Genomic DNA, 27,017 nt, shown 5'->3' on the forward strand with positions numbered 1-27,017 from the left:
TATAACTGAAATAGTTGGCTTCTTGCCCTCCTCCACCCCCGTCCCTTTTGCTAGATGTGAAAATTGATGGCACCTTTCAGCCATCCTTGCCGATGCATGGACACCTCGATTGACCAGACCTTCAGACCAAACCTTTGAGATCCCAGATTACTGTTCATTTTTGTTTGATGGTGGTGACCTGTGTTATATGTGTGTGTTTTGGTGTGTGCACGCACATGCTTTTTAGGTCTCCTTTGCACGTCGTGCTCTCAGTGCCACTCTTCCTTGGTGCATGAGTCACTCGTTTGGAGTGCGCCTGCATGCTCTTCATGCTCTCGGTCATGTGTGGGAAGCTTGCAAAGTGGAGGGACGTATTTCAAATGACATACAGCCGATCGCTGCCATGGTGGAATCCTGCCTGGAAAACGTAAGCTGTCTGCAAGGAAAAGGGTGAGTAGTGGGAGCAGAGGGGAATGTGTATGATGCCTTCAGAAAGTATTCACACCCCTTGACTTTTTCACATTTTGTTGTGTCACAGCCTGAATTTAAAATGGGTTAAATTGAGATTTTTTGTCACTGATACACACATAATACCCCAATTACCCCATAATGTCAAACGATAATTTTTTTGCAGAATTCCTTTGCAAAATAATTCAAAATGAAAAGCTGGAATGCTTTGAGTCAATAAGGGTATTCAACCCTTTGCTATGACAATCCAAATTGAGCTCAGCTGCATCCAATTTCCTTTGATCATCATTGAGATGTCTCTACAACGTGATTGGAGTCCAACTGGGGCCAATTCAATTGATTTGACATGACTTAGAAAGAAACACACCTTTCGATATAAGATCCCACAGTTCACGGTGCACGTCAGCGCAGAAACTCTACCACAAAGTCCAAGGAACTGTCCGCAGAACTCAGAGATAAAATTGTGAGGAGGAATAGATTTGGGGAAAGGTATAAAACCATTTCTAGAGTATTGAAAGTTCCCAAGAGCACAGTGAGCTCCATCATTAGGAAATGGAAAGAATATGGAACTTCCAAGACTTTTGCTAGAGCTGGCCGTCCGACCAAACTGAGCAACCGGGTAAGTAGGACCTTGGTCAGGGAGGTGACCAAGAACCCAATGATCAATCTGACAGAACTACAGAGTTTCTTGGCTGAGAAGGGAGAACCTGCCGGAAGGACAACAATCTCTGCAGCACTTCACAAATCAAGGCTTTATGGGAGGGTGGCCGGATGGAAGCCGCTCCTGAGAAAAAGGCATGTGACAGCACACCTGGAGTTTGCAAAAAGGCATGTGAAAGACTCTGAGAGCATGAGGCAAAATATTCTGTGGTCTGAGACGAAAATTGAACTATTTGGTCTGAATGAAAGCGCTACTTCTGGCGGAAACCGAGCACAGCTCATTACTCATCTAACACCATCCCCACCATGAAGTATGGTGGTGGCAGCATCATGCTATGGGGATGCTTTTCATCGGCAGGGACTGGGAGACTTGTAAGGATAGAGTGAACCATAAATGGAGCTAAATACAGGAAAATCCTTGAGGAGAACCTGCTTCAGAGTGTAAAAGACCTTAGACTGCAGCAAAAATTTGCATTCCAACAGGACAATGACCCCAAGCATACAGCCAAAGCAACACTGGAATGGATTCAGAATAAGAATGTGAAAGTCCTTGAGAAGCCCATCCAAAGGCCAGACTTGAATCCCATTGAGAATCTATGGAAAGACTTGAACATTGCTGTTCACCGACGCTCCCCATCCAACTTGACAGAGCTTGGGCAAATCTAAAAGGAAGAATGTCAGAAACTTCCCAAATCCAGTGGTGCAAATTTGATACAGACAAACCCAAGACTCAAAGCTGTAATCACTGCCAAAGGCCAGACTTCGAATACTTGTTTAAATTAGATATTTTTGTAATTCCTTTACAAAATGGAGAAGTTTGTAAAAACACCTTTTCACTTTGTTATTATGGGGTGTTTTGTGTAGATTGGTGACAAAAATAAATTTAGTCCATTTTAAATTCAGCCTGTAACACAACCAAATGTGAAATGGGTGTGAATACTTTCTGAAGGCACTGTAACCCGTTGAATGCTTTGGTTCATGGAAGGTCCAGTTTATTCGTCATTTGAGATGTTCCAAGTTTAGTTCTGGAAATAAGTCTTGAAGGGGGACACGGGGTGGGGGTGGTCTGGGGGAGGGTCTTTTAGTTTATGGCTTCAATTAGTGTTTGTAATATTGTTTTAAATACACACACTTCATTTTTTCACAAGTGCTTTTCTCCCAATCTCATCATTTATTGAGCACAAACAGCCATTCCTACCTAGAGTATTTTATGAACATTTAATGGGTGTTGTAAATTATGTTATTTCTACCACACCCTGTACTTGACTTGTCTCATTTTCCTAAAGTAAGAACCTTGTTTACCTGCAAGCAATTGATAGATGTCCTGACTGTCCCAAATATTTATTACGAATTTTCACAAACACACACACACACACACACACACACACACACACACACACACACACACGCACACTGACACACCCACACACACTGACACACCCACACACACTGACACACACACACTGACACACACAGATATACACAAACACACACATACACACACATACACATACACACACATACACACACACACACTACACACATACATACACACAAAAACACACACATGTACACACACACATGTAGTAAGATTTCCATATATATATATGCAAACAAGCAAATGTGATGATATGAATTGAAATCAACCCTCAGATCTCAGACAGGTTGTTGATGAAAAGGAAATAGAATAATTAATTCCCTTACAGATAGCTAGCTAACAGGCAGAATGAATCAGAGAACTCTTTTGTATCACAAATTATTCAAGGGGATAATTAGCATGAGACAGCCTAATGACGGAGTGATGTTGAACCATTGGTTAATCACAAATCCTTTGTTCCCCACTCCCTCTTCCCCTCCTCCCTCTCCTCATTTGCAATTTCTTCATCTTACCCTTGTATTCCTATGCTTATCTCTTTGTGACTGGCTAATTCATCAGTGGGAAGAAATAAAGGGATAACATACTGTATTGGAAAGGTATAACGGGTTGTATTGTAAAGATATGAAGTTCCCAAGTAATGCCTTTTACCAGGTTATTGGGATTCATCCTCCCCCCCCCCCCCCACCCCCATCCCACCCCTAACATCCCATCCCATCCCCCCTATTACTCCTCCTACCCGCTCACCTATTTTCGTTTTTGTTTCTTTTCTGTTTCATCCCTGTTTTCCCTTTCCTCTTGCTGTTTTCATTCACATTGTGTACAGCTTGTTTGCCCCATGTGTCCTCCTCTCCCTCCCCGTGATCTCACTCTCTCAATCTCACTTCTATCCTGCTGTTGTTTCCCCCCCCTTTCAATTTTGTTACCTTCCATTCTGCTATGGCTCTTCTACGAGCCTCATTCTTGTATGCAAAAAAAGGAAGAGAACAAGCATTACGCCTAGGTCCCCCGTCGGTGAAGTGATGTAAGTTGAGAAAGTGGAAGACGCAAGGCGGCCATCTTGGATTTTGACGTGGCGACCCAATTTTCAATAGCGTTCTCCCTTATGCGTAGATACACCCACACACCAGATTAGAAGTTAGTAGTTCGTTTATTTTTCAAGATATTTCGCTCACAAGGTTCAGACATATATATGGTGGTGGCCATCTTGGATTTTGACGTGGCGACCAAATTTCCAATAGGGTTCTTCCTTATGCCTAGATACACCCACACACCAGATTAGAAGTTGGCACTTCACTTATTTTTCAAGATATTCCGCTCACAAGGTTCAGACATACATGGCGTCAGACATACATGGCGGTGCCCATCTTGGATTTTGACATGGGTTGCACCCACACACCAAATTCGAATGCGGTCCTTCGCTTACGCACACACACCCGCACGCACGCACGTACAGACACATGGACGGAGGGGAAAACCATAGTCCCCCTTTCGCTCCGCGGTGCGACGGGGGACAAAAAAGGTGTCACATGTTGTATCATAAAGATACAACATTGTGACGCACATCGTCTCGGATATCTCCAAAAGGCTGGCGTGTCTATAAGACCATGGACGCAGTCTACAACACCCACCTCTGGTCGGATCCTCGCGCCCAGTGTCGGATTACCACACATGTGAGATGATTGAGGCAGATGGGGGGGGAACCGTGCCAGCGGCCGCGTAATGGATAACAGTTGGCCGAGTGAACCAACATTACGCGCCACATCCTGTCAGAGACAAATTAACAACTTGGGATAATTACCCCAAGGTGCGCTATCTCCGACCAAACCTGAACAGGATAAGTCAAAACAGTTCTTTATACCACACGAGTTTAATTGCAGCAAGCAAGGCGAGAAATGGCGGGAGATACGAGCAATGGTGATTCAAACAAAAAATGCCGGGAAAACAAAATGGGAAAACAATGGTGAAGAATCACATCAAAAAAATTCTCGTATCCCGAGCGATATTCGGATCTTCACCAAAATCCAATTGATTCGTCCTTTTCACACACACACACAACCTGTCCACCAAGTTTCATCCGAACCAGTCCACAACTTTTTGAGATATCTTGTTCACAAACAGACAGAGACAAACAGACAGGGGGTGAACACATAACCTCCATCCACCTTTGGTGGCGGAAGTAAATACCCCCCCCCCCCCTTCCCACGCCTCCTCCCCCCAAGCCCTCTCCCTTCCACACATCTCCCTGCTCTCAAATGTTGTGTTTATGTGCTTCCCCTTCTCTCCCCATCTTGTTTTCCGCTCCCTCTTTTTGTGTGTTTTGTTTGTCTGGTTGATTTGTTTGTGAAGTAAATGTTAGCTCTTTCACGAGCCTCGATTCAGTATACAAAAAAAATAATAATAATAATAATAATACAATCAAATAAGAAATGGTGGGAAAGCGAGCAAACATCAATAATTATGTATAAATATTACAGGCATTGATGCATTTCCCAGATTATTCCCGACACGACAAAACCGTCCTCGGAACTTTCATCAACGTAACTTATTTGGTGCCAAGACACAACTGAATAAGTGAGTGATGAGGGTGGGTGAAGAAGAAGAAGAAGTGGTGACAAAAAAATCCTTGGGGTTGTTTGCGTGCCTCGACACACTTTGCAACAACCTGACTGGATTGCTGCCGCCCAATGATCTGGCCTGATGGTCCGGATCTCATTCCCCTCACGTTCCCACCCGGATTCCTCTCTCCACTCAGTTAATGCTCCCACTTTTTTGAGGTGCCCTTAGTCCTTGAGCCAGACCAAAAGTAATGCTCCGGCGGGGGGAGTAATTCTCATTATGATTTTCCATTAGACCAATGTCTCAAGTGTCAGAAAAGGTGTGATGGACATCTGAGAACGGTAGCTTAGTGCCCGGATGGACGCCATCTTTGAAACCACCCAGCTCGAAAATGCCCATTTGGTGGGGTACATTGTTGCACGTGTATCTGGACTTCTATACTAGCTATCGATGTGCGGTTGACGACTAAATATACGTCCGATGTGTACCGTCTAAATAAAAAATAATATGAAGCATTTTGTTTTAGATTAATTATTATAAAAATCAATTATCGAAAAAAAATCATATATTTTTCAATATTTTATTATTAGACTTGTACTTTTTTTAGTGAAACAACACTGGTATGATTTTCCAAATTATGCATTGTGCTACACCGTTTATCTGTCTATAAAAATAACTCAAAAACTAAAACATATCATCCACCACGAGTTTACAACAAATAAATGTAAAGAGGCATAAAATGACTTAGGCCGCCGCTGGCATTATCTATTCTGACGATAACGCAAGTTAGGAATGTCGTACGGAGAGGATTTTAACACCATACGATATCTAATAAGCAGGCGGAAATTGTTACATAGGAAATCTGCACTTTGGTGGCCATCTTGGATTTCAAAATGGCCGCCAATTATATTAATTATTCATTACTAGAGTTTGGAAAGACGTATGGAGCTGATTTTAACACCATACGATGTATATTCCTAATAAGCAAGCGGAGGTATCATTGAACATGTCATGTTTTAGTCAAATAACACCGGTATGATCTTCCAAATTATACATTTTGCTAAACCGTTTATCTGTCTATAAAGATTTTCAGGCAATTTGGCCTACATTATAATAGAGAACAACATATGCTATACAATATACAGTGCACACAAAGTTAATCATCAGAGTCGCCATCAGAGTCATTGGCATCCTGAGCCACGATAGCATCATCCTGCACCATGTTGGAGCATCCCTGCAGCTTACACACAACAGTGCACTTCAACCCATTCAGTATGCAGGAGCAATCTGACGGTCGACACGTCCTTCTGCATGTGCATGAGATGAGATTAAAGACGACATCTGGAGCTGGTAGACCCGCCATCCATCGGATTGTGAGCGAACCGCCATCATCGAGTTCCCAACCATGTCCTGCTGATGGTGTTGGGACGTCTGGTAGGTTTTCAAGGCTGCGTCGCCAGATAGCCGCCTGATAGTTGGCCCTAAGCGTATGCTGCATCAAGGAGTCTTCACAAGGCGGCAATTGTCCAGATTCGATCTGGCCCTTCTTTGCACAGAACATGTGATAACGGAGCGAATTAACACCGACGATCTTCGTGTTCTTGGCGTACAGCTGACACGTGAAGGCCTGAATGCTATTGAAGACGTCTGTTGGTACATTCCACGAAGATCCCAGATCTGTGAATGCTTGAAGATACAGCTCATTCGCTTGCACAAGCTTCAAAGCCTTTATCTTTCCTTGGCTAGCCAGAGCACTCACAGTGTCACACCCGCTCCATGCATGAAGCCCTGGCAATGCACTGCAAACTCCAGACCCCAATACCGCAGCCAACTTTCCAACGTCGATCATTCTGACTCGAACCTTTGTTCCTCGTCTGATGAAGAGCTGACTATCGATGGTTCTGCTGAGATGAAGACTGATGATCAGAACGTCGGTGTCATCTGCCACTAAGATGATCGTCTTGTAGTGGGTAGCGGCGTGCTTTGCGTGGAGAAACATACGCGTGTCTGCTTCCTCGTGGCTACATTTGAGTGCTTGCACCAACTTCCACCTATCGCGGGTCAGTACCAGACATTTTTCACCACAGGTGACATACAGTGTTCTGTTGCCTAGCTTTTCGCGATTTGTTTCATGTTTCCACGACTCCGCCAGAAACACAACCAGTTTCTCCTTTGTCTGGCTGCAAGCAAGGAGACGCCGCCAGTTCATGATTTTGTGTGCGGGTCTGATCTTGCTGAAACTGATGCCTTCATTTGAACCGTGGTTCACACGCTCAGCTGCTTTGATGGATTCTTCTGTGTATGTGTCAAAGACAACATCGATGCGCTCACTGCCTTGACCAGCGTGAAGCGCTGCAGCAAGGATGCGGTCAGATAGTTCTTCGAACGTGTCGATCTCGCCATGCATCTTTTGTATGAGAGCCATCGCATCAATTATTGTTGCACTTCGCTTGTCAACGTTCTCGGCTGGTTCCACAAGACCTTCCATGTGTTTCGCAAGTGCAGCTTTGTTCGTTTTTTTCATTGACCCATCAACGTTTGCCAAAGACCATGGTAACGGCCCTAGTGGGTGACAAAGGACAAGTTGCATGTCGAGGTTCCTTGTCTTGGCGATGAGTATCATGGTGGCAAACAGTTGTCTGTCAGCTCTCAGGACGATCTCCTTGTTTGTGCCCTTCACAACTTTCTGCTTGATCTTACCAAAGGTCTTCAAGTTTAGCTTGTTCAATGTGTCATGAAAGCCTGTTCCCTCTTCAAGACGTTTCTGGAAGCTTTGATACGCCGCTTCCCCCTTTTGCAGGGTGTTGAGTAGGTCATTAGAAACGTCCTCCCTCGCAGCCGCTCCGGTAGATATACTGAGAAGACATGACGGATCATCGGCGAATGGATTGGTCCAGTCATTTTCCAGTAGATCACAGATAGCTGTGACGCCAGACTCATCACGTTTGATGCGAGAAGTAGACAAGTCAGGGTGCTTGGCGTGAGATGTGTCGCTGCCATTCACAAGGATAGTTTCTCGTAGTTGCCTCAGTGCAGTAGCCCGATTTTCTGCAGTTAGATAGTATCGTGACACAGCCCCTTGTCGAAGACTAAAACCTCGTGTTCCTCCAGCTGTTTGCGTATCTTTGTTTACTGTTTCTTCTGTTGTCTGATCAACAGCGATTCTGGCAAATGGATTCCCTGGTCTAAGCTGTACGGAGAAGTAGCCTTGATTGAAATGCCTGTACAACTCGGGGCATGTTTCGTGGAGTTGCGTCATCTGTGCATAGTACACTGGTAGATATCTAGCATAGTTCACCTTGTTCATTGCGAAACACCAAGGGATCACTCTTCTGACACAAGCCAAGTGAAGCATCCAGTCGCCTTCTCTATCCGCACGAATCAACCCCAGCAGGGTCTCTACCATATCAATATACATCATCCAGAAGCGAGCCAGGTCTCCATGTTTGGTTCGCAGAAAATGTAGGTATTTCGCGAACATGTCAAAGCTCTGTACACATGAATCATCATCGAGAGCAGCAGCGAGAGTCTCGTGGCAAACATCCTCCTTGATGCTGCGAATTTTGAGGTCAGTGCTTCGAATCTGGGGTTCCTTGTCAGGATGATTGCTTTCTATCCACACCTGGAAGCCCTTCCAAATGATGCGCATTAGTGCCTCGTACATCAACTTGTGGAGTCGCACAGCACGGTTGTATTGCTTGCCTTCCAGAACCCTGTTGATGGAACCTTCAGCGATTACTCCTGACTCAACAGCTACATCCCGAAGGCCTGCATCTTCAAACATTTTCCCAATGCTCGACATGAAGTTACAGATGGTATGGAAGTTCCCCATCATGAGCACAATTCTTCCATATCGATCGACATCTTTCCATGCTATTTCGGTCGCCTTAGCAAATAGTGCCTGGTCTAGCACCACCGGTATACGCTCAAGCTGAAGTGATGACATGATGTTCAGAGCTTCTCTGAGGATTTCTTGCACTGTTGCCATATCTGTGGCAGGCGCGTTTATAGTCGGCAGGTAGCCAACTACATCTTCCGTCACCTGAACACGATCTCTAGTCATGATGTTGAAACCAGTCCACGAACTGATTGTCTGGTCGCATGGTTCCAGCATGCGAGTCATAATCCATACGTGATTTCGGCGCTGCGCAAGGGATGTTGCGCCTGCAAGAGTGTCAGAAAGATCTGCAGGCTTGATTGCAGGTGGGCCCTCTCGTTTCCCACCGCTGTATATTGGAACTAAATCGCTGGATGACGGGATAGATCGCTTCTTATCTGCTTTGGATACTGCCGATGGAGGTTGGGGCGGCAAACACGACTGCGACTTCGGTTGGACGATGATACCGTTGACGCGATGCGATGTTCCGCCACCACTCAGCGATTCCTCTAGCCTGTCGATGTTATGTCGATGTCGATGCTTACATCGATGATGTCGATGTATTCCTGCATGTCGATGCTTACATAGACATACTCATCCAAGTCAGTGAACATGTTAGATGGCGCCACAATACAACTCTATAATAGAGTTGTATGTGGCGCCATCTAACATGTTCACTTTTAGTTCTTAAGCCACCCCCCCCCCCCCCCCCCTCAGAAATTAATCAGGTCACCGCAACAAATCTCAGACTGAGATATAGAATATAGAATATAGATATAGAATAGACTGACGTCACTTTCGGCACTGGGTTCTGTGGGTTGATTATCGGCGGGAAATTCCAACTGACATAGTTTCGGTTTGTGGAAAGTGCATGCCTTTTCATATATTTTTTGTGTACACTCGTGGTGGATGATATGTTTTAGTTTTTGAGTTATTTTTATAGACAGATAAACGGTGTAGCACAATGCATAATTTGGAAAATCATACCAGTGTTGTTTCACTAAAAAAAGTACAAGTCTAATAATAAAATATTGAAAAATATATGATTTTTTTTCGATAATTGATTTTTATAATAATTAATCTAAAACAAAATGCTTCATATTATTTTTTATTTAGACGGTACACATCGGACGTATATTTAGTCGTCAACCGCACATCGATAGCTAGTATAGAAGTCCAGATACACGTGCAACAATGTACCCCACCAAATGGGCATTTTCGAGCTGGGTGGTTTCAAAGATGGCGTCCATCCGGGCACTAAGCTACCGTTCTCAGATGTCCATCACACCTTTTCTGACACTTGAGACATTGGTCTAATGGAAAATCATAATGAGAATTACTCCCCCCGCCGGAGCATTCACTTCAAAATATGGCCGGTTGGCTCAAGGACTACCTATGGTAACTGGCTGGCACGATGGATTGCCCAGCCTTTGCGGTAATGGTTGACAGTGAGGCAAGGTGAGGTAGACAGCTTTGACGTTGCTGGGTGGCAAGGTGAGCAACCAAGCTGAGGCCAAGGTGCGCAGGATTTGGTGCTGAGATGTGTGTGTTGTGATGCGAAGAGAAAGAAAGGCCTGAAAATAAACAAAGAGTACGTAAGGAGCGAGCTTAGTGAAGCCAGTGAGCTCGAATAAGAAAGGAAAGAAGAGGCTTTTATGGGCCTAACGGCCTCCTCCTGCATCATACTTCCTTGTAAGGGAACATTATTATTATTTTATGCCAAGTAGACAATGTCTGATACAACAATCCTGATGTGTCCTTTTCAGTAATGTTGGCAGAAACTGGCGGAAGATTCGGGACAATTTCTTCTTTGCTAACTTTCATCCTGTCTTGGACTACAGTGTGCAGGTAAGACTGAGAGCAGCTCCCATTGTTACCTCCGCCACCGAAGGTTGGTGGAGGTTATGTTTTCACCCCTGTCTGTTTGTTACTTGGCAAAAAGTTGTTTGTTTTTTTTGCAAGTATGTTGATCACTCCGGTTTGTGTGTTTGTCTGTCCGCTCACTTATACTTGCCTACAGGTCACAATTTGAAACCGATCTTCACGATACTTCACCAAATGGTAGAGTTCGTGGTCCGACAAAATCCTATATATTTTTGAGGTCAAAAGGTCAACATAGGCCAAAGGTCAACCACTTTTTTTACATTTCTAAAATCCTCAATTTTCATCCAATTGACTTGAAATTTGAATAGGATTTACATATTGGCTTTCTGAATTCAACCACCAACTATTTTTGAGATCAGCTTGGGCCAAAAGATCAACATCGGCCAAACGTCAACCACTTTTTTTGAAAATTCTAAAATGCTCAATTTTCATCTGATTGACTTGAAATTTGAAAAGGATTTACATATCGGCTAACTGAATTCAACCACCAACTATTTTTGAGATCAGCGTCGGCCAAAAGGTCAACATAGGCCAAAGGTCAACAACAATTTCACATTTCTAAAATCTTCAATTTTCATCTGATTGACTTGAAATTTGAATAGGATTTTCATATCAACTAACTGAATTCAACCACCAACTATTTTTGAGATCAGCATAGGCCAAAAGGTCAACGTAGGCCAAAGGTCAACCACTTTTCCGAATTTCGAAAATCCTCAATTTTCGTCCGATTGACTTGAAATTTGAATTGGATTTTCATATCAGCTAACTGAATTCAACCACCAATTATTTGTGAGGTCAAAAGGATTCTCTATTGAGTGCCATTCTGCTTTGTTCTGTTTTGCCAAGTGTCGCTCTATGAGTGATTTTTCATTTGTCTGTCTGTCCGTCTGTGAACAAGATATCTCAAAAAGTTGGGGATGGATACGGACGAAATTTGACAGAGATGTAGCGTATGCGACAAGGACAAAATGATTATATTTTGGTGAAAATTCGGATCTGGCTAGTAGAAATTTTGAAGTGATTCTTCACCATTGGAAGATAGGGCCAAAAACGATACATAGCAGGATATCTCAAAAAGTTATGGACGGGTTTGGACGAAACTTGGTGGACCGGTTGTGTGACTGACAAGGACTAATCGATTCGATTTTGGTGAAGATCTGAATACGGATTCGGATATGATAATTATTTAATTTTTAAGTGATTCTTCACCATTGAGAGACAGGGCCAAAAGCGATAAATAACATGATATTTTAAAAAGTTATTGACGAGTTATGACTAAACTTGGTGGAGGAGTTGGTGAGGTGACAAGAACAAGCTTGATTTTGGTTCAGGTCCGAATCCATATCCGGCCTATCAGTGAGATACAAAACATAAACTGTTCAGCCTGGCGGAGGTATGCTCTCTACCGAGTACCATTCTAGTTTGTTTTGTTTTAATAAGTACCTCCACTTTCTTTTCTTTTTACACCATTTTCTTGATTTTTTGTATTGAAATTATACAGTAAATATTTGGTTTCCAAAATGCTAGCAAATGTGTGTAGAGAATGTGGAGTTATCATCAGGTGCACCAGGCAATACACACAGGTTCTGCTCGGGTGGAAGACAATCGACTAAAATGACTTGCTTTAATGACTTGCTTACAATCGACTAAAATGACTTGCTCTAATGACTTGCTTACAATCGACTAAAATGACTTGCTTTAATGACTTGCTTACAATCGACTAAAATGACTTGCTCTAATGACTTGCTTACAATCGACTAAAATGACTTGCTCTAATGACTTGCTTACAATCGACTAAAATGACTTGCTCTAATGACTTGCTTACAATCGACTAAAATGACTTGCTCTAATGACTTGTTTACAATCGACTAAAATGACTTGCTCTAATGACTTGCTTACAATCGACTAAAATGACTTGCTCTAATGACTTGCTTACAATCGACTAAAATGACTTGCTCTAATGACTTGCTTACAATCGACTAAAATGACTTGCTCTAATGACTTGCTTACAATCGACTAAAATGACTTGCTCTAATGACTTGCTTACAATCGACTAAAATGACTTGCTCTAATGACTTGCTTACAATCGACTAAAATGACTTGCTCTAATGACTTGCTTACAATCGACTAAAATGACTTGCTCTAATGACTTGCTTACAATCGACTAAAATGACTTGCTCTAATGACTTGCTTACAATCGACTAAAATGACTTGCTCTAATGACTTGCTTACAATCGACTAAAATGACTTGCTCTAATGACTTGCTTACAATCGACTAAAATGACTTGCTCTAATGACTTGCTTACAATCGACTAAAATGACTTGCTCTAATGACTTGCTTACAATCGACTAAAATGACTTGCTCTAATGACTTGCTTACAATCGACTAAAATGACTTGCTCTAATGACTTGCTTACAATCGACTAAAATGACTTGCTCTAATGACTTGCTTACAATCGACTAAAATGACTTGCTCTAATGACTTGCTTACAATCGACTAAAATGACTTGCTCTAATGACTTGCTTACAATCGACTAAAATGACTTGCTTTAATGACTTGCTTACAATCGACTAAAATGACTTGCTCTAATGACTTGCTTACAATCGACTAAAATGACTTGCTCTAATGACTTGCTTACAATCGACTAAAATGACTTGCTCTAATGACTTGCTTGCAATCGACTAAAATGACTTGCTCTAATGACTTGCTTACAATCGACTAAAATGACTTGCTCTAATGACTTGCTTACAATCGACTAAAATGACTTGCTCTAATGACTTGCTTACAATCGACTAAAATGACTTGCTCTAATGACTTGCTTACAATCGACTAAAATGACTTGCTCTAATGACTTGCTTACAATCGACTAAAATGACTTGCTCTAATGACTTGCTTACAATCGACTAAAATGACTTGCTCTAATGACTTGTTTACAATCGACTAAAATGACTTGCCCTAATGACTTGCTTACAATCGACTAAAATGACTTGCTCTAATGACTTGCTTACAATCGACTAAAATGACTTGCTCTAATGACTTGCTTACAATCGACTAAAATGACTTGCTCTAATGACTTGCTTACAATCGACTAAAATGACTTGCTTTAATGACTTGCTTACAATCGACTAAAATGACTTGCTTTAATGACTTGCTTACAATCGACTAAAATGACTTGCTCTAATGACTTGCTTACAATCGACTAAAATGACTTGCTCTAATGACTTGCTTACAATCGACTAAAATGACTTGCTCTAATGACTTGCTTACAATCGACTAAAATGACTTGCTTTAATGACTTGCTTACAATCGACTAAAATGACTTGCTCTAATGACTTGCTTACAATCGACTAAAATGACTTGCTCTAATGACTTGCTTACAATCGACTAAAATGACTTGCTCTAATGACTTGCTTACAATCGACTAAAATGACTTGCTCTAATGACTTGTTTACAATCGACTAAAATGACTTGCTCTAATGACTTGCTTACAATCGACTAAAATGACTTGCTCTAATGACTTGCTTACAATCGACTAAAATGACTTGCTCTAATGACTTGCTTGCAATCGACTAAAATGACTTGCTCTAATGACTTGCTTACAATCGACTAAAATGACTTGCTCTAATGACTTGCTTACAATCGACTAAAATGACTTGCTCTAATGACTTGCTTACAATCGACTAAAATGACTTGCTTTAATGACTTGCTTACAATCGACTAAAATGACTTGCTCTAATGACTTGCTTACAATCGACTAAAATGACTTGCTCTAATGACTTGCTTACAATCGACTAAAATGACTTGCTCTAATGACTTGCTTACAATCGACTAAAATGACTTGCTCTAATGACTTGTTTACAATCGACTAAAATGACTTGCTCTAATGACTTGCTTACAATCGACTAAAATGACTTGCTCTAATGACTTGCTTACAATCGACTAAAATGACTTGCTCTAATGACTTGTTTACAATCGACTAAAATGACTTGCTTTAATGACTTGCTTACAATCGACTAAAATGATTTGCTCTAATGACTTGCTTACAATCGACTAAAATGACTTGCTCTAATGACTTGTTTACAATCGACTAAAATGACTTGCTCTAATGACTTGTTTACAATCGACTAAAATGACTTGCTCTAATGACTTGCTTACAATCGACTAAAATGACTTGCTCTAATGACTTGCTTACAATCGACTAAAATGACTTGCTCTAATGACTTGCTTACAATCGACTAAAATGACTTGCTCTAATGACTTGCTTACAATCGACTAAAATGACTTGCTCTAATGACTTGCTTACAATCAACTAAAATGACTTGCTTACAATCGACTAAAATGACTTGCTCTAATGACTTGCTTACAATCGACTAAAATGACTTGCTCTAATGACTTGCTTACAATCGACTAAAATGACTTGCTCTAATGACTTGCTTACAATCGACTAAAATGACTTGCTCTAATGACTTGCTTACAATCGACTAAAATGACTTGCTCTAATGACTTGCTTACAATCGACTAAAATGACTTGCTCTAATGACTTGCTTACAATCGACTAAAATGACTTGCTCTAATGACTTGCTTACAATCGACTAAAACGACTTGCTCTAATGACTTGCTTACAATCGACTAAAATGACTTGCTCTAATGACTTGCTTACAATCGACTAAAATGACTTGCTCTAATGACTTGCTTACAATCGACTAAAATGACTTGCTCTAATGACTTGCTTACAATCGACTAAAATGACTTGCTTACAATCGACTAAAATGACTTGCTCTAATGACTTGCTTACAATCGACTAAAATGACTTGCTCTAATGACTTGCTTACAATCGACTAAAATGACTTGCTCTAATGACTTGCTTACAATCGACTAAAATGACTTGCTCTAATGACTTGCTTACAATCGACTAAAATGACTTGCTCTAATGACTTGCTTACAATCGACTAAAATGACTTGCTCTAATGACTTGCTTACAATCGACTAAAATGACTTGCTCTAATGACTTGCTTACAATCGACTAAAATGACTTGCTCTAATGACTTGCTTACAATCGACTAAAATGACTTGCTCTAATGACTTGCTTACAATCGACTAAAATGACTTGCTCTAATGACTTGCTTACAATCGACTAAAATGACTTGCTCTAATGACTTGCTTACAATCGACTAAAATGACTTGCTCTAATGACTTGCTTACAATCGACTAAAATGACTTGCTCTAATGACTTGCTTACAATCGACTAAAATGACTTGCTCTGATGACTTGCTTACAATCGACTAAAATGACTTGCTCTAATGACTTGCTTACAATCGACTAAAATGACTTGCTCTAATGACTTGCTTACAATCGACTAAAATGACTTGCTCTAATGACTTGCTTACAATCGACTAAAATGACTTGCTTTAATGACTTGCTTACAATCGACTAAAATGACTTGCTCTAATGACTTGCTTACAATCGACTAAAATGACTTGCTCTAATGACTTGCTTACAATCGACTAAAATGACTTGCTCTAATGACTTGCTTACAATCGACTAAAATGACTTGCTTTAATGACTTGCTTACAATCGACTAAAATGACTTGCTCTAATGACTTGCTTACAATCGACTAAAATGACATGCTCTAATGACTTGCTTACAATCGACTAAAATGACTTGCTTTAATGACTTGCTTACAATCGACTAAAATGACTTGCTCTAATGACTTGCTTACAATCGACTAAAATGACTTGCTCTAATGACTTGCTTACAATCGACTAAAATGACTTGCTTTAATGACTTGCTTACAATCGACTAAAATGACTTGCTCTAATGACTTGCTTACAATCGACTAAAATGACTTGCTCTAATGACTTGCTTACAATCGACTGAAATGACTTGCTTTAATGACTTGCTTACAATCGACTAAAATGACGTGCTCTAATGACTTGCTTACAATCGACTAAAATGACTTGCTCTAATGACTTGCTTACAATCGACTAAAATGACTTGCTCTAATGACTTGCTTACAATCGACTAAAATGACTTGCTCTAATGACTTGCTTACAATCGACTAAAATGACTTGATCTAATGACTTGCTTACAATCGACTAAAATGACTTGCTCTAATGACTTGCTTACAATCGACTAAAATGACTTGCTCTAATGACTTGCTTACAATCGACTAAAATGACTTGCTCTAATGACTTGCTTACAATCGACTAAAATGACTTGCTCTAATGACTTGCTTACAATCGACTAAAATGACTTGCTCTTTATCAGCGTGCTGGATCTGCTGAAGCAGCAGTTTGTCATTCAATGACTAACAGCTTACAGAAGTGATGTGGTAGGGAAAGAGAGCGGAGAGGAGTAGGTAGGAAGGGCGTGCAGCTTGGCAGGATGAAGGTTGAGGGGGTTATTTGAGGAAGTTGTGAGAAAAAGGTGAAAATTGGCGAGATGGAAAGGAGAGTCCAAAATATCTTTTGTTTCCATCTGCTGTCCTTGGCCTGCTGAGCATGAAGGCAACAACATGTGCAGGTGAGTGATGAGATGATGTCACCGTGTAGTGTATGCAGTATTAACGTTCAGTGAGACAAGTAAAACTACACCATCATTGCTGGGTCTGTGGAGGTTTCCTTTCTCATAGTTGGCCTATTATAATCTGTGGATTTGAGACAAAGATACAATTGTTTTGCCTATTGCTGAGTGAGGAAATACCTGTGTTTATCTACCTATAATCTGCTTTGGCGGTGTTCCACCTTGTCTAATTTTCCGTATTGTTGGTTTTCCTAGTGTGAATGCAAACCCCCTCATCCTCCATCCTCACCTCAACATTACAGACGATCTTCTACTCTTTACCTCGCCTTACGGGCCTCAATGATGACGAGTGGATTGAACCAGGCCGCTTCACAGCGCACAAAGAGGGCGGCCTCCCTGCAGCGCTGCCATTGTACAACACAAGAACGGATCTTGTTGGCCTCGAGGTCACGCCTGATACACGGCAATGTCCAGGTGCTTTGGGAGACTATGCCTTAGTGGCTTGTTACACTGTACAGGTAATACCTGACACTTACCAAGGTGATGTGCTATTCACCGTATGCACACACTGTACACGCTCCCTACTAGCAAATCCAGTACGGTGCATTCATTCAAAGGGCAGGAGCTATAAAAATTAAAAAACCCTTGTGACTCCAATGCATCAAAGTTTATCTCGGTCGTACGCTGTCTTACACCTTCCCCGGCCAGATGGAGAGGTGGAAGACCTCAAGAAGGATGTGCAGAAGAAGGTTGTACCCTGGCAGAACATGATTCCTGATCTCGACTTGCCAGCCTCTTTAGGCAGCCAAGAGAAGCCTCACCGGACAGGCTCGGCTGCTTCAGCCGAGGGTCTTGTGGTTGTGGCATCACTGATTGACAAACCCACCAACCTCGGAGGTGCTGCCACACTCCCATTTCACAACCACTTGCATCTTTTACATATCGACTCCTTTCCCATCAGCATTTTTGTCTCCTTCTCACACCAAATGGTTTTCATCGCCGATAAGTTCAGTATCCTCGGCCTGTATAACATGTCTGCTTCAGCACCAGCACATTTATCGGATTTGGGACTGAGTTTGAGCAGACCCAAATAAGTTAACATTCCAGTTGAACATTACTTTCCTTAAAATGACTGCCAGTCACTGTGACCTGAGGAAGAAATGCTGAAATCTATCTATCTGGGTTCTTCCCAACATCTTTCTCGGGTTAGGATCTAGTGTTAGGGGCTAGGGCTAGGATTTAGGACTAGGAGTTAGGGCTAGGAGCTAGGGCTAGGAGTTAGGGCTAGGGCTAGGAGTTAGGGCTAGGAGCTAGGGCTAGGAGTTAGGGCTAGGAGTTAGGGCTCGGGCTAGGAGTTAGGGCTAGGGCTCGGAATTAGGGCTAGGGGGCTAGGAGTTAGGGCTAGGAGTTAGGGCTAGTGCTAGGAGTTAGGGCTAGGAGTTAGGGCTCGGGCTAGGAGTTAGGGCTAGGAGCTAGGGATAGGAGTTATGGCTAGGGATAGGAGTTATGGCTAGGGGGCTAAGAGTTAGGGCTAGGAGTTAGGGTTAGGATTTAGGGCTAGGGGCTAGGAGTTATGGCTAGGAGCTAGTGTTAGGAGTTAGGGCTAGAAGTTAGGGATCTTTGTTTCTTTCACATTTCTTTCTACTTTTTCATATTTTCTTAATCTATCTGCCTTCGGAGAAATGAATTCTTGCAGAATTTTGTTTTTCTGGAAGGCTCACTTGGCTGTACCTGGATGGGTTTGAAGGTAGAGGTGAAGCAGCTGAAAGCCGAATCCTATCCAGGTTCCTCCTGATGACTCCATCTTTGCTCTTTACTTCTGGTTCCTTCTGATTACTCCAATGCAGTATTTGGTTTTGTTTCATTTCCTTACCATTACTGATACTTATCTTCAGTTAATATGAACCACATATTCCAATTGGCTCAAGTAAATTGGTAGGTTCCATGTGTTATTCTGTCTGTTTGTATATCAATCGCCGACGGGTCATAATTTCGAACCAATCTTTACGCAACTTCCCAAATTGGTAAAGTTGGTCATAAGGGTTTTTTATGTCATTTTTATCTTGCCAAAACGAAGTTTTTGCAAGATGTATTAGTCAGTTTGTATGTTTGTTTGTTTGTTTGTTTGTGGTTAATCATTTTTTTTCACGTTTAGATCACTCTGTAGACCACAGTTATTATTGGAAACTCCTGTAACTTCGCATATCAGAGTCCTATAGAGATACCCTTCAGCACACAAAATTTTGAAGGTCAAGGTCAAAGGTCAAGGTCACTTTGTGGTCAATCATGGAGGTCGACGAAACCCTTATTTTTTGAGTAACTTTGATCGGATCGTCTCCAAACTTCATGGGAATCTAGTATATGGTCCGGCGCTCAGCTGATTAGTTTTTGGTGGCGATCGGCCTTGACCTTCATGGTTAGCGCTGGAGGTCGAAAATTATTGACCCCAAGGTCAAATGTTGAAACCCTTATTTTTTGGGTAACTTTGATCGGATCGTCTCCAAACTTCATGGGAATCTAGTATATGGTCCGGCGCTCAGCTGATTAGTTTTTGGTGGCGATCGGCCTTGACCTTCATGGTTAGCGCTGGAGGTCGAAAATTATTGACCCCAAGGTCAAATGTTGAAATCGTAGGTACCATATCTTCGCATATCTTCGCATGTAACTTCGCATATCAGAGTCCTATAGAGATACCCTTCAGCACACAAAATTTTGAAGGTCAAGGTCAAAGGTCAAGGTCACTTTGTGGTCAATCATGGAGGTCGACAAAACCCTTATTTTTTGAGTAACTTTGATCGGATCGTCTCCAAACTTCATGGGAATCTAGTATATGGTCCGGCGCTCAGCTGATTAGTTTTTGGTGGCGATCGGCCTTGACCTTCATGGTTAGCGCTGGAGGTCGAAAATTATTGACCCCAAGGTCAAATGTTGAAATCCTTATTTTTTGAGTAACTTTGATCGGATCGTCTCCAAACTTCATGGGAATCTAGTATATGGTCCGGCGCTCAGCTGATTATTTTTTGGTGGCGATCGGCCTTGACCTTCATGGTTAGCGCTGGAGGTCGAAAATTATTGACCCCAAGGTCAAATTTTGAAATCGTAGGTACCATATCGAGTAATACCTCATATGAATGCCCTTGATGAGTGCTTCCCAGATCTGTAAACAGTTTGACGCTATGACGTCATTTGATGACGTCATGATGAAAAAACGGAATTTTCATGAAAAAATTATTTCCTCAGTTCTCATCAAAATCTTTCAATATTTCATGTGCGTTGGTCATGAAGACATACTATTCACCATACGAAATTATTAAGGTCAAGGTCAAATGGCAAGATACGGTTCACCCTGTGGGTGACATATGTTCATTTTTATCTTGCCAAAACGAAGTTTTTGCAAGATGTATTAGTCAGCTTGTATGTTTGTTTGTTTTTTTGTTTGTGGTTAATCTTTTTTTTTTCACGTTTAGATCACTCTGTAGACCACAGTTATTATTGGAAACTCCTGTAACTTCGCATATCAGAGTCCTATAGAGATACCCTTCAGCACACAAAATTTTGAAGGTCAAGGTCAAAGGTCAAGGTCACTTTGTGGTCAATCATGGAGGTCGACGAAACACTAATTTTTTGAGTAACTTTGATCGGATCGTCTCCAAACTTCATGGGAATCTAGTATATGGTCCGGCGCTCAGCTGATTAGTTTTTGGTGGCGATCGGCCTTGACCTTCATGGTTAGCGCTGGAGGTCGAAAATTATTGACCCCAAGGTCAAATTTTGAAATCGTAGGTACCATATCGAGTAATACCTCATATGAATGCCCTTGATGAGTGCTTCCCAGATCTGTAAACAGTTTGACGCTATGACGTCATTTGATGACGTCATGACGAAAAAACGGAATTTTCATGAAAAAATTATTTCCTCAGTTCTCATCAAAATCTTTCAATATTTCATGTGCGTTGGTCATGAAGACATACTATTCACCATACGAAATTATTAAGGTCAAGGTCAAAGGTCAAGGTCACTTTGCGAAGTGAAGCTTTAGACATTTATAGGTCAAGGTCAAGCTTTAGACATTATATAAATGACGTCATTTGGTGACGTTATAAGGCAAACACGTATTTTTCAAGGTCACTCTCTAGAACGATTATCATCGGAATATCTCGTGGGCAGACGTTCCTCAAAGAGTCGCTTCTAGTGGATAGCAGTTCTGTTCACCTCAGTGTGACCTGAAGCAAGTCACTCATGTTCACATTTTGGCAAGATACGGTTCACCCTGTGGGTGTCATATGTTCATTGTTTTTTTGTTTGTGGTTAATCATTTTTTTTCACGTTTAGATCACTCTGTAGACCACAGTTATTATTGGAAACTCCTGTAACTTCGCATATCAGAGTCCTATAGAGATACCCTTCAGCACACAAAATTTTGAAGGTCAAGGTCAAAGGTCAAGGTCACTTTGTGGTCAATCATGGAGGTCGATGAAACACTAATTTTTTGAGTAACTTTGATCAGATCGTCTCCAAACTTCATGGGAATCTAGTATATGGTCCGGCGCTCAGCTGATTAGTTTTTGGTGGCGATCGGCCTTGACCTTCATGGTTAGCGCTGGAGGTCGAAAATTATTGACCCCAAGGTCAAATGTTGAAATCGTAGGTACCATATCTTCGCATATCTTCGCATGTAACTTCGCATATCAGAGTCCTATAGAGATACCCTTCAGCACACAAAATGTTGAAGGTCAAGGTCAAAGGTCAAGGTCACTTTGTGGTCAATCATGGAGGTCGACGAAACCCTTATTTTTTGAGTAACTTTGATCGGATCGTCTCCAAACTTCATGGGAATCTAGTATATGGTCCGGCGCTCAGCTGATTAGTTTTTGGTGGCGATCGGCCTTGACCTTCATGGTTAGCGCTGGAGGTCGAAAATTATTGACCCCAAGGTCAAATGTTGAAATCCTTATTTTTTGAGTAACTTTGATCGGATCGTCTCCAAACTTCATGGGAATCTAGTATATGGTCCGGCGCTCAGCTGATTATTTTTTGGTGGCGATCGGCCTTGACCTTCATGGTTAGCGCTGGAGGTCGAAAATTATTGACCCCAAGGTCAAATTTTGAAATCGTAGGTACCATATCGAGTAATACCTCATATGAATGCCCTTGATGAGTGCTTCCCAGATCTGTAAACAGTTTGACGCTATGACGTCATTTGATGACGTCATGACGAAAAAACGGAATTTTCATGAAAAAATTATTTCCTCAGTTCTCATCAAAATCTTTCAATATTTCATGTGCGTTGGTCATGAAGACATACTATTCACCATACGAAATTATTAAGGTCAAGGTCAAATGGCAAGATACGGTTCACCCTGTGGGTGACATATGTTCATTTTTTTGTTTTTTTGTTTGTGGTTAATCTTTTTTTTTTCACGTTTAGATCACTCTGTAGACCACAGTTATTATTGGAAACTCCTGTAACTTCGCATATCAGAGTCCTATAGAGATACCCTTCAGCACACAAAATTTTGAAGGTCAAGGTCAAAGGTCAAGGTCACTTTGCGGTCAATCATGGAGGTCAACGAAACCCTTATTTTTTGAGTAACTTTGATCGGATCGTCTCCAAACTTCATGGGAATCTAGTATATGGTCCGGCGCTCAGCTGATTAGTTTTTGGTGGCGATCGGCCTTGACCTTCATGGTTAGCGCTGGAGGTCGAAAATTATTGACCCCAAGGTCAAATTACGAAACCCTTATTTTTTGAGTAACTTTGATCTTATGATCTCCAAACTTGGTGGGTATATAGGGTGTGGTATGGCGCTCAGTTGATTAGTTTTTGGTGTCGATCGGCCTTGACCTTCAAGGTCATTTTGAAGGTCATTCAATTTTGACCAAAAGGTAAAATTTTCAAGTTTCAGTTACCATATCGAGTAGTACCTCAAATTGAAGCCCTTGTTGAGTGCTTTCCAAACATATAACTAGTTTAACAATGTGACGTCATTTGACGGCGTTATGACGAAAAAACTGCACTTTTCATGTATATTGTATTGCTTTAGTTCGCATTGTTTAGGTCACTCTGTAGAGCACAGTTCCCTTTGGAAACTCTTGTAAGTTCGCATATCAGAGTCTTTTAGAGATACCCTTTAGCACACAAAATTATGAAGGTCAAGGTCAAAGGTCAAGGTCACTTTGCGGCCAATCATGGAGGTCGACGAAACACTAATTGTTTGAGTAACTTTGATCGGATCGTCTCCAAACTTCATGGGAATCTAGTATATGGTCCGGCGCTCAGCTGATTAGTTTTTGGTGGCGATCGGCCTTGACCTTCATGGTTAGCGCTGGAGGTCGAAAATTATTGACCCCAAGGTCAAATTTTGAAATCGTAGGTACCATATCGAGTAATACCTCATATGAATGCCCTTGATGAGTGCTTCCCAGATCTGTAAACAGTTTGACGCTATGACGTCATTTGATGACGTCATGACGAAAAAACGGAATTTTCATGAAAAAATTATTTCCTCAGTTCTCATCAAAATCTTTCAATATTTCATGTGCGTTGGTCATGAAGACATACTATTCACCATACGAAATTATTAAGGTCAAGGTCAAAGGTCAAGGTCACTTGGCAAGATACGGTTCACCCTGTGGGTGACATATGTTTATTTATATGTTTATACCCTTTTGTTGTTTTTTATGTGCAGGTCTGTGCCGAACATGTGAGATATTTGGCGTCTCTTCATTCGTGATTGAGAGCTTGCAGCATTTGGCCGATAAACAGTTTCAATCATTGAGTGTAACTGCAGAACAGTGGATCTGCATCAAGGAGGTAACTTTACCATGTGACTCCTAGTTGACTGCAGTTTTGCGATTTCCTGGGTTGTGCTCTTCTCTGACTGCTGAGTGTAATCTTGGATAAGTAGATTGAATGAAGACAGCTTGACATATGTTGGCCTTTCAAAAACAAACAGGCATACTCAAACAGGCATAGAAAGTTGTGTATGGCAAGCGATGACTTGCAAATAGAATCGCAGATTATGAACAAGTACATTATCTGTTCACAGGCTGTAGCTAGCTTAATTAGCACTCGGTGCGTGTGTGGAGGAGGTGTGAGAGCAGAGCTGCCTGTTGGTTATGTCATATATATATATATATATACTAGCAGAAGTACCCGGCATTGCCGGGCGGGGGAGGGGAGGGAAACGGAGGGAGGGGGAAGGGGAGGGGGGGGAGGGGGCAGGGGAGGGGGAGGGAGGGGGCCAAATATCAAGTACGTGAGCCTTTCCGTTTAGGAGTCTATCGGTAACATTACACACACACAAACTGTGTTTTATGTTCAATGGTCTGGCGGCGGGAATGGAACATCACGTGATCGCTCTGAGCGAATCAGCGCGCTACTCTGCCACCGGCTCAGATTCCGTGTATAATATTCCTCGCTGAAATGCCCTGATGTTAAATATGAATAAAAAATATGGATCTCGTCAAATATTTTGAGGTAGGCCATGTTCTTCCCAGGCTCAATGGCCATGTCTATGCCAAATATCAAGCACGTGAGCCTCTCCATTTAGGAGTCTATCGGTAACATTACACACACACACACACACACACACACACACACACACACACACACACAAACTGTGTTTTATATATATATATATATATATTTTTATATATATATATATATATATACAATTGGACTGGCACAATCGCCTGATTGTAATTCCCACCAGCGAAACCACATAAACTTGAAATTTTTCACTCAAACCCTCGACTCTAATCTCCATTCCCCTTCTGCCTGTTTGAGAACTTGTCTTTTAATCGCTGGATTTCTCAATGGGTACCGTTAGGACATGGTCCTCGAATCGGGGTGTGGTCGTCGAATCGGGGCGTGGTCCTCGAATCGGGACGTGGTCCTCAAATTTTGGCCAAATTTCAAATTCCTGGTCCAACCTACTCAGACGAAGTCAGCTGATTCATTAAAGATGGGGACCGAAAGCATTAACTGGCTGAGCCCACGAGAAGGTATGAATAATTGTGGCCGTTAAAGAATAACATGAACATGTCATTTCTGCATGGACTAAACTCTCGTAAAGACAAATTTCGTCTGTGAAATGATTTTGGATGAAAGTTTTCTTTGTGCATACAGTCGAGGTTCATGGAGGAGCTAGAACAAATGGAGAGAGACCTGGAGATATAAGGGATGTGGGGAATAATGAGGGCAAGAGGAGGACGCGAGGTGAACAAGCTGGATACAGGTGCAAACTCTCAATCACAGAAGTGGAAGGAAAAACTGGGGAAGAAGCAAAATGGAACAAAACAAATTGAAGGAATAAATAAACAAATATAATTGGCTTGTCTAGAGGCATTGGGTGGAGGGACAGGAGGCCAACACATCGGGATCACTACCTCGGATTCTCCTCGTGCCATCTACCAACTTACAGGTACACATTGTTAATAAACAAGGCCGTAAACATACAGGTGATGGGCCTTTCCTTTTTTTAAGTACTTTTGTTTGTGAAACTTTTATTGCTCAAATTATGGTCTTTATGATACAATTTGGGGTTGCATCAGAGAGGATGCACACTACAGTGTTCATGTATATATTTCAGGTTAAAGTTCACCGTCTGGCCGATTACCTGTTTGAGATGAAGCAGCGAGGTTATACTGTGGTGGGCGTTGAACAGACCGCAAACAGCCGAAGCCTGGCACAGTTCAGCTTCCCGCAGCGCACGCTTCTTCTTCTTGGGTCAGTTATCTGCCTGTTCTTCCCAGCCTTCCCTCCACCTCCCCCCACACCTTCTTTTCTTTCCATCTCTCACACTTCCCCTTTTGAGTGGTGGGTCACTGTATGCCCTGTGAAGATCTCTACCTCTAACCCTTTAAAAATGTTTCTTTATCTTCCTCAAAGTTTCTCCCATTTGAATGAATCCTTCTGAGTAGTTTGTTTATCCACTGATGATGCTAATGATATGCACGAGCTGTAACATGTTTTTATCTTTGTTCTTTGTTATCATTTATTATTGTGTCTTTGTTATCATTTATTATTGTGCCTTTGTTATTTATTATTGTGCCTTTGTTATCATTTATTATTGTGCCTTTGTTATCATTTATTATTGTGCCTTTGTTATTTATTATTGTGCCTTTGTTATCATTTATTATTGTGCCTTTGTTATTTATTATTGTGCCTTTGTTATCATTTATTATTGTGCCTTTGTTATTTATTATTGTGCCTTTGTTATCATTTATTATTGTGCCTTTGTTATCATTTATTATTGTGCCTTTGTTATTTATTATTGTGCCTTTGTTATCATTTATTATTGTGCCTTTGTTATTTATTATTGTGCCTTTGTTATCATTTATTATTGTGCCTTTGTTATCATTTATTATTGTGCCTTTGTTATCATTTATTATTGTGCCTTTGTTATCATTTATTATTGTGCCTTTGTTATTTATTATTGTGCCTTTGTTATTTATTATTGTGCCTTTGTTATCATTTATTATTGTGCCTTTGTTATCATTTATTATTGTGCCTTTGTTATCATTTATTATTGTGCCTTTGTTATCATTTATTATTGTGCCTTTGTTATCATTTATTATTGTGCCTTTGTTATCATTTATTATTGTGCCTTTGTTATCATTTATTATTGTGCCTTTGTTATTTATTATTGTGCCTTTGTTATCATTTATTATTGTGCCTTTGTTATTT

The 27,017-nt window shown here is 41.3% G+C and overlaps 1 protein-coding gene across 3 annotated transcripts in view; it reads left to right on the forward strand.

Moving 5' to 3' along the window:
- The window catches only part of TARBP1 (tRNA guanosine 2 -O-methyltransferase TARBP1), a 202,766-nt gene that overhangs the window by 134,766 nt on the left and 40,983 nt on the right, over positions 1-27,017 (forward strand). For 2 of the 3 annotated variants that reach the window (XM_068129542.2, XM_078784136.1), the window contains exons 25-30: positions 227-429; positions 10,685-10,766; positions 17,629-17,800; positions 18,035-18,223; positions 24,016-24,140; positions 25,921-26,057. In XM_068129542.2, coding sequence (XP_067985643.2) covers positions 227-429; positions 10,685-10,766; positions 17,629-17,800; positions 18,035-18,223; positions 24,016-24,140; positions 25,921-26,057 — 908 coding nt within the window. Of the gene's footprint in view, positions 1-226; positions 430-10,684; positions 10,767-17,628; positions 17,801-18,034; positions 18,224-24,015; positions 24,141-25,920; positions 26,058-27,017 lie in introns of those variants that run through there. The other variant, XM_068129544.2, reaches the window with a different exon arrangement.

This window comes from Myxine glutinosa, chromosome 9 (assembly GCF_964187855.1).
Source record: "Myxine glutinosa chromosome 9, kmMyxGlut1.1, whole genome shotgun sequence".
In the NCBI taxonomy this organism is placed as follows: domain Eukaryota; kingdom Metazoa; phylum Chordata; class Myxini; order Myxiniformes; family Myxinidae; genus Myxine; species Myxine glutinosa.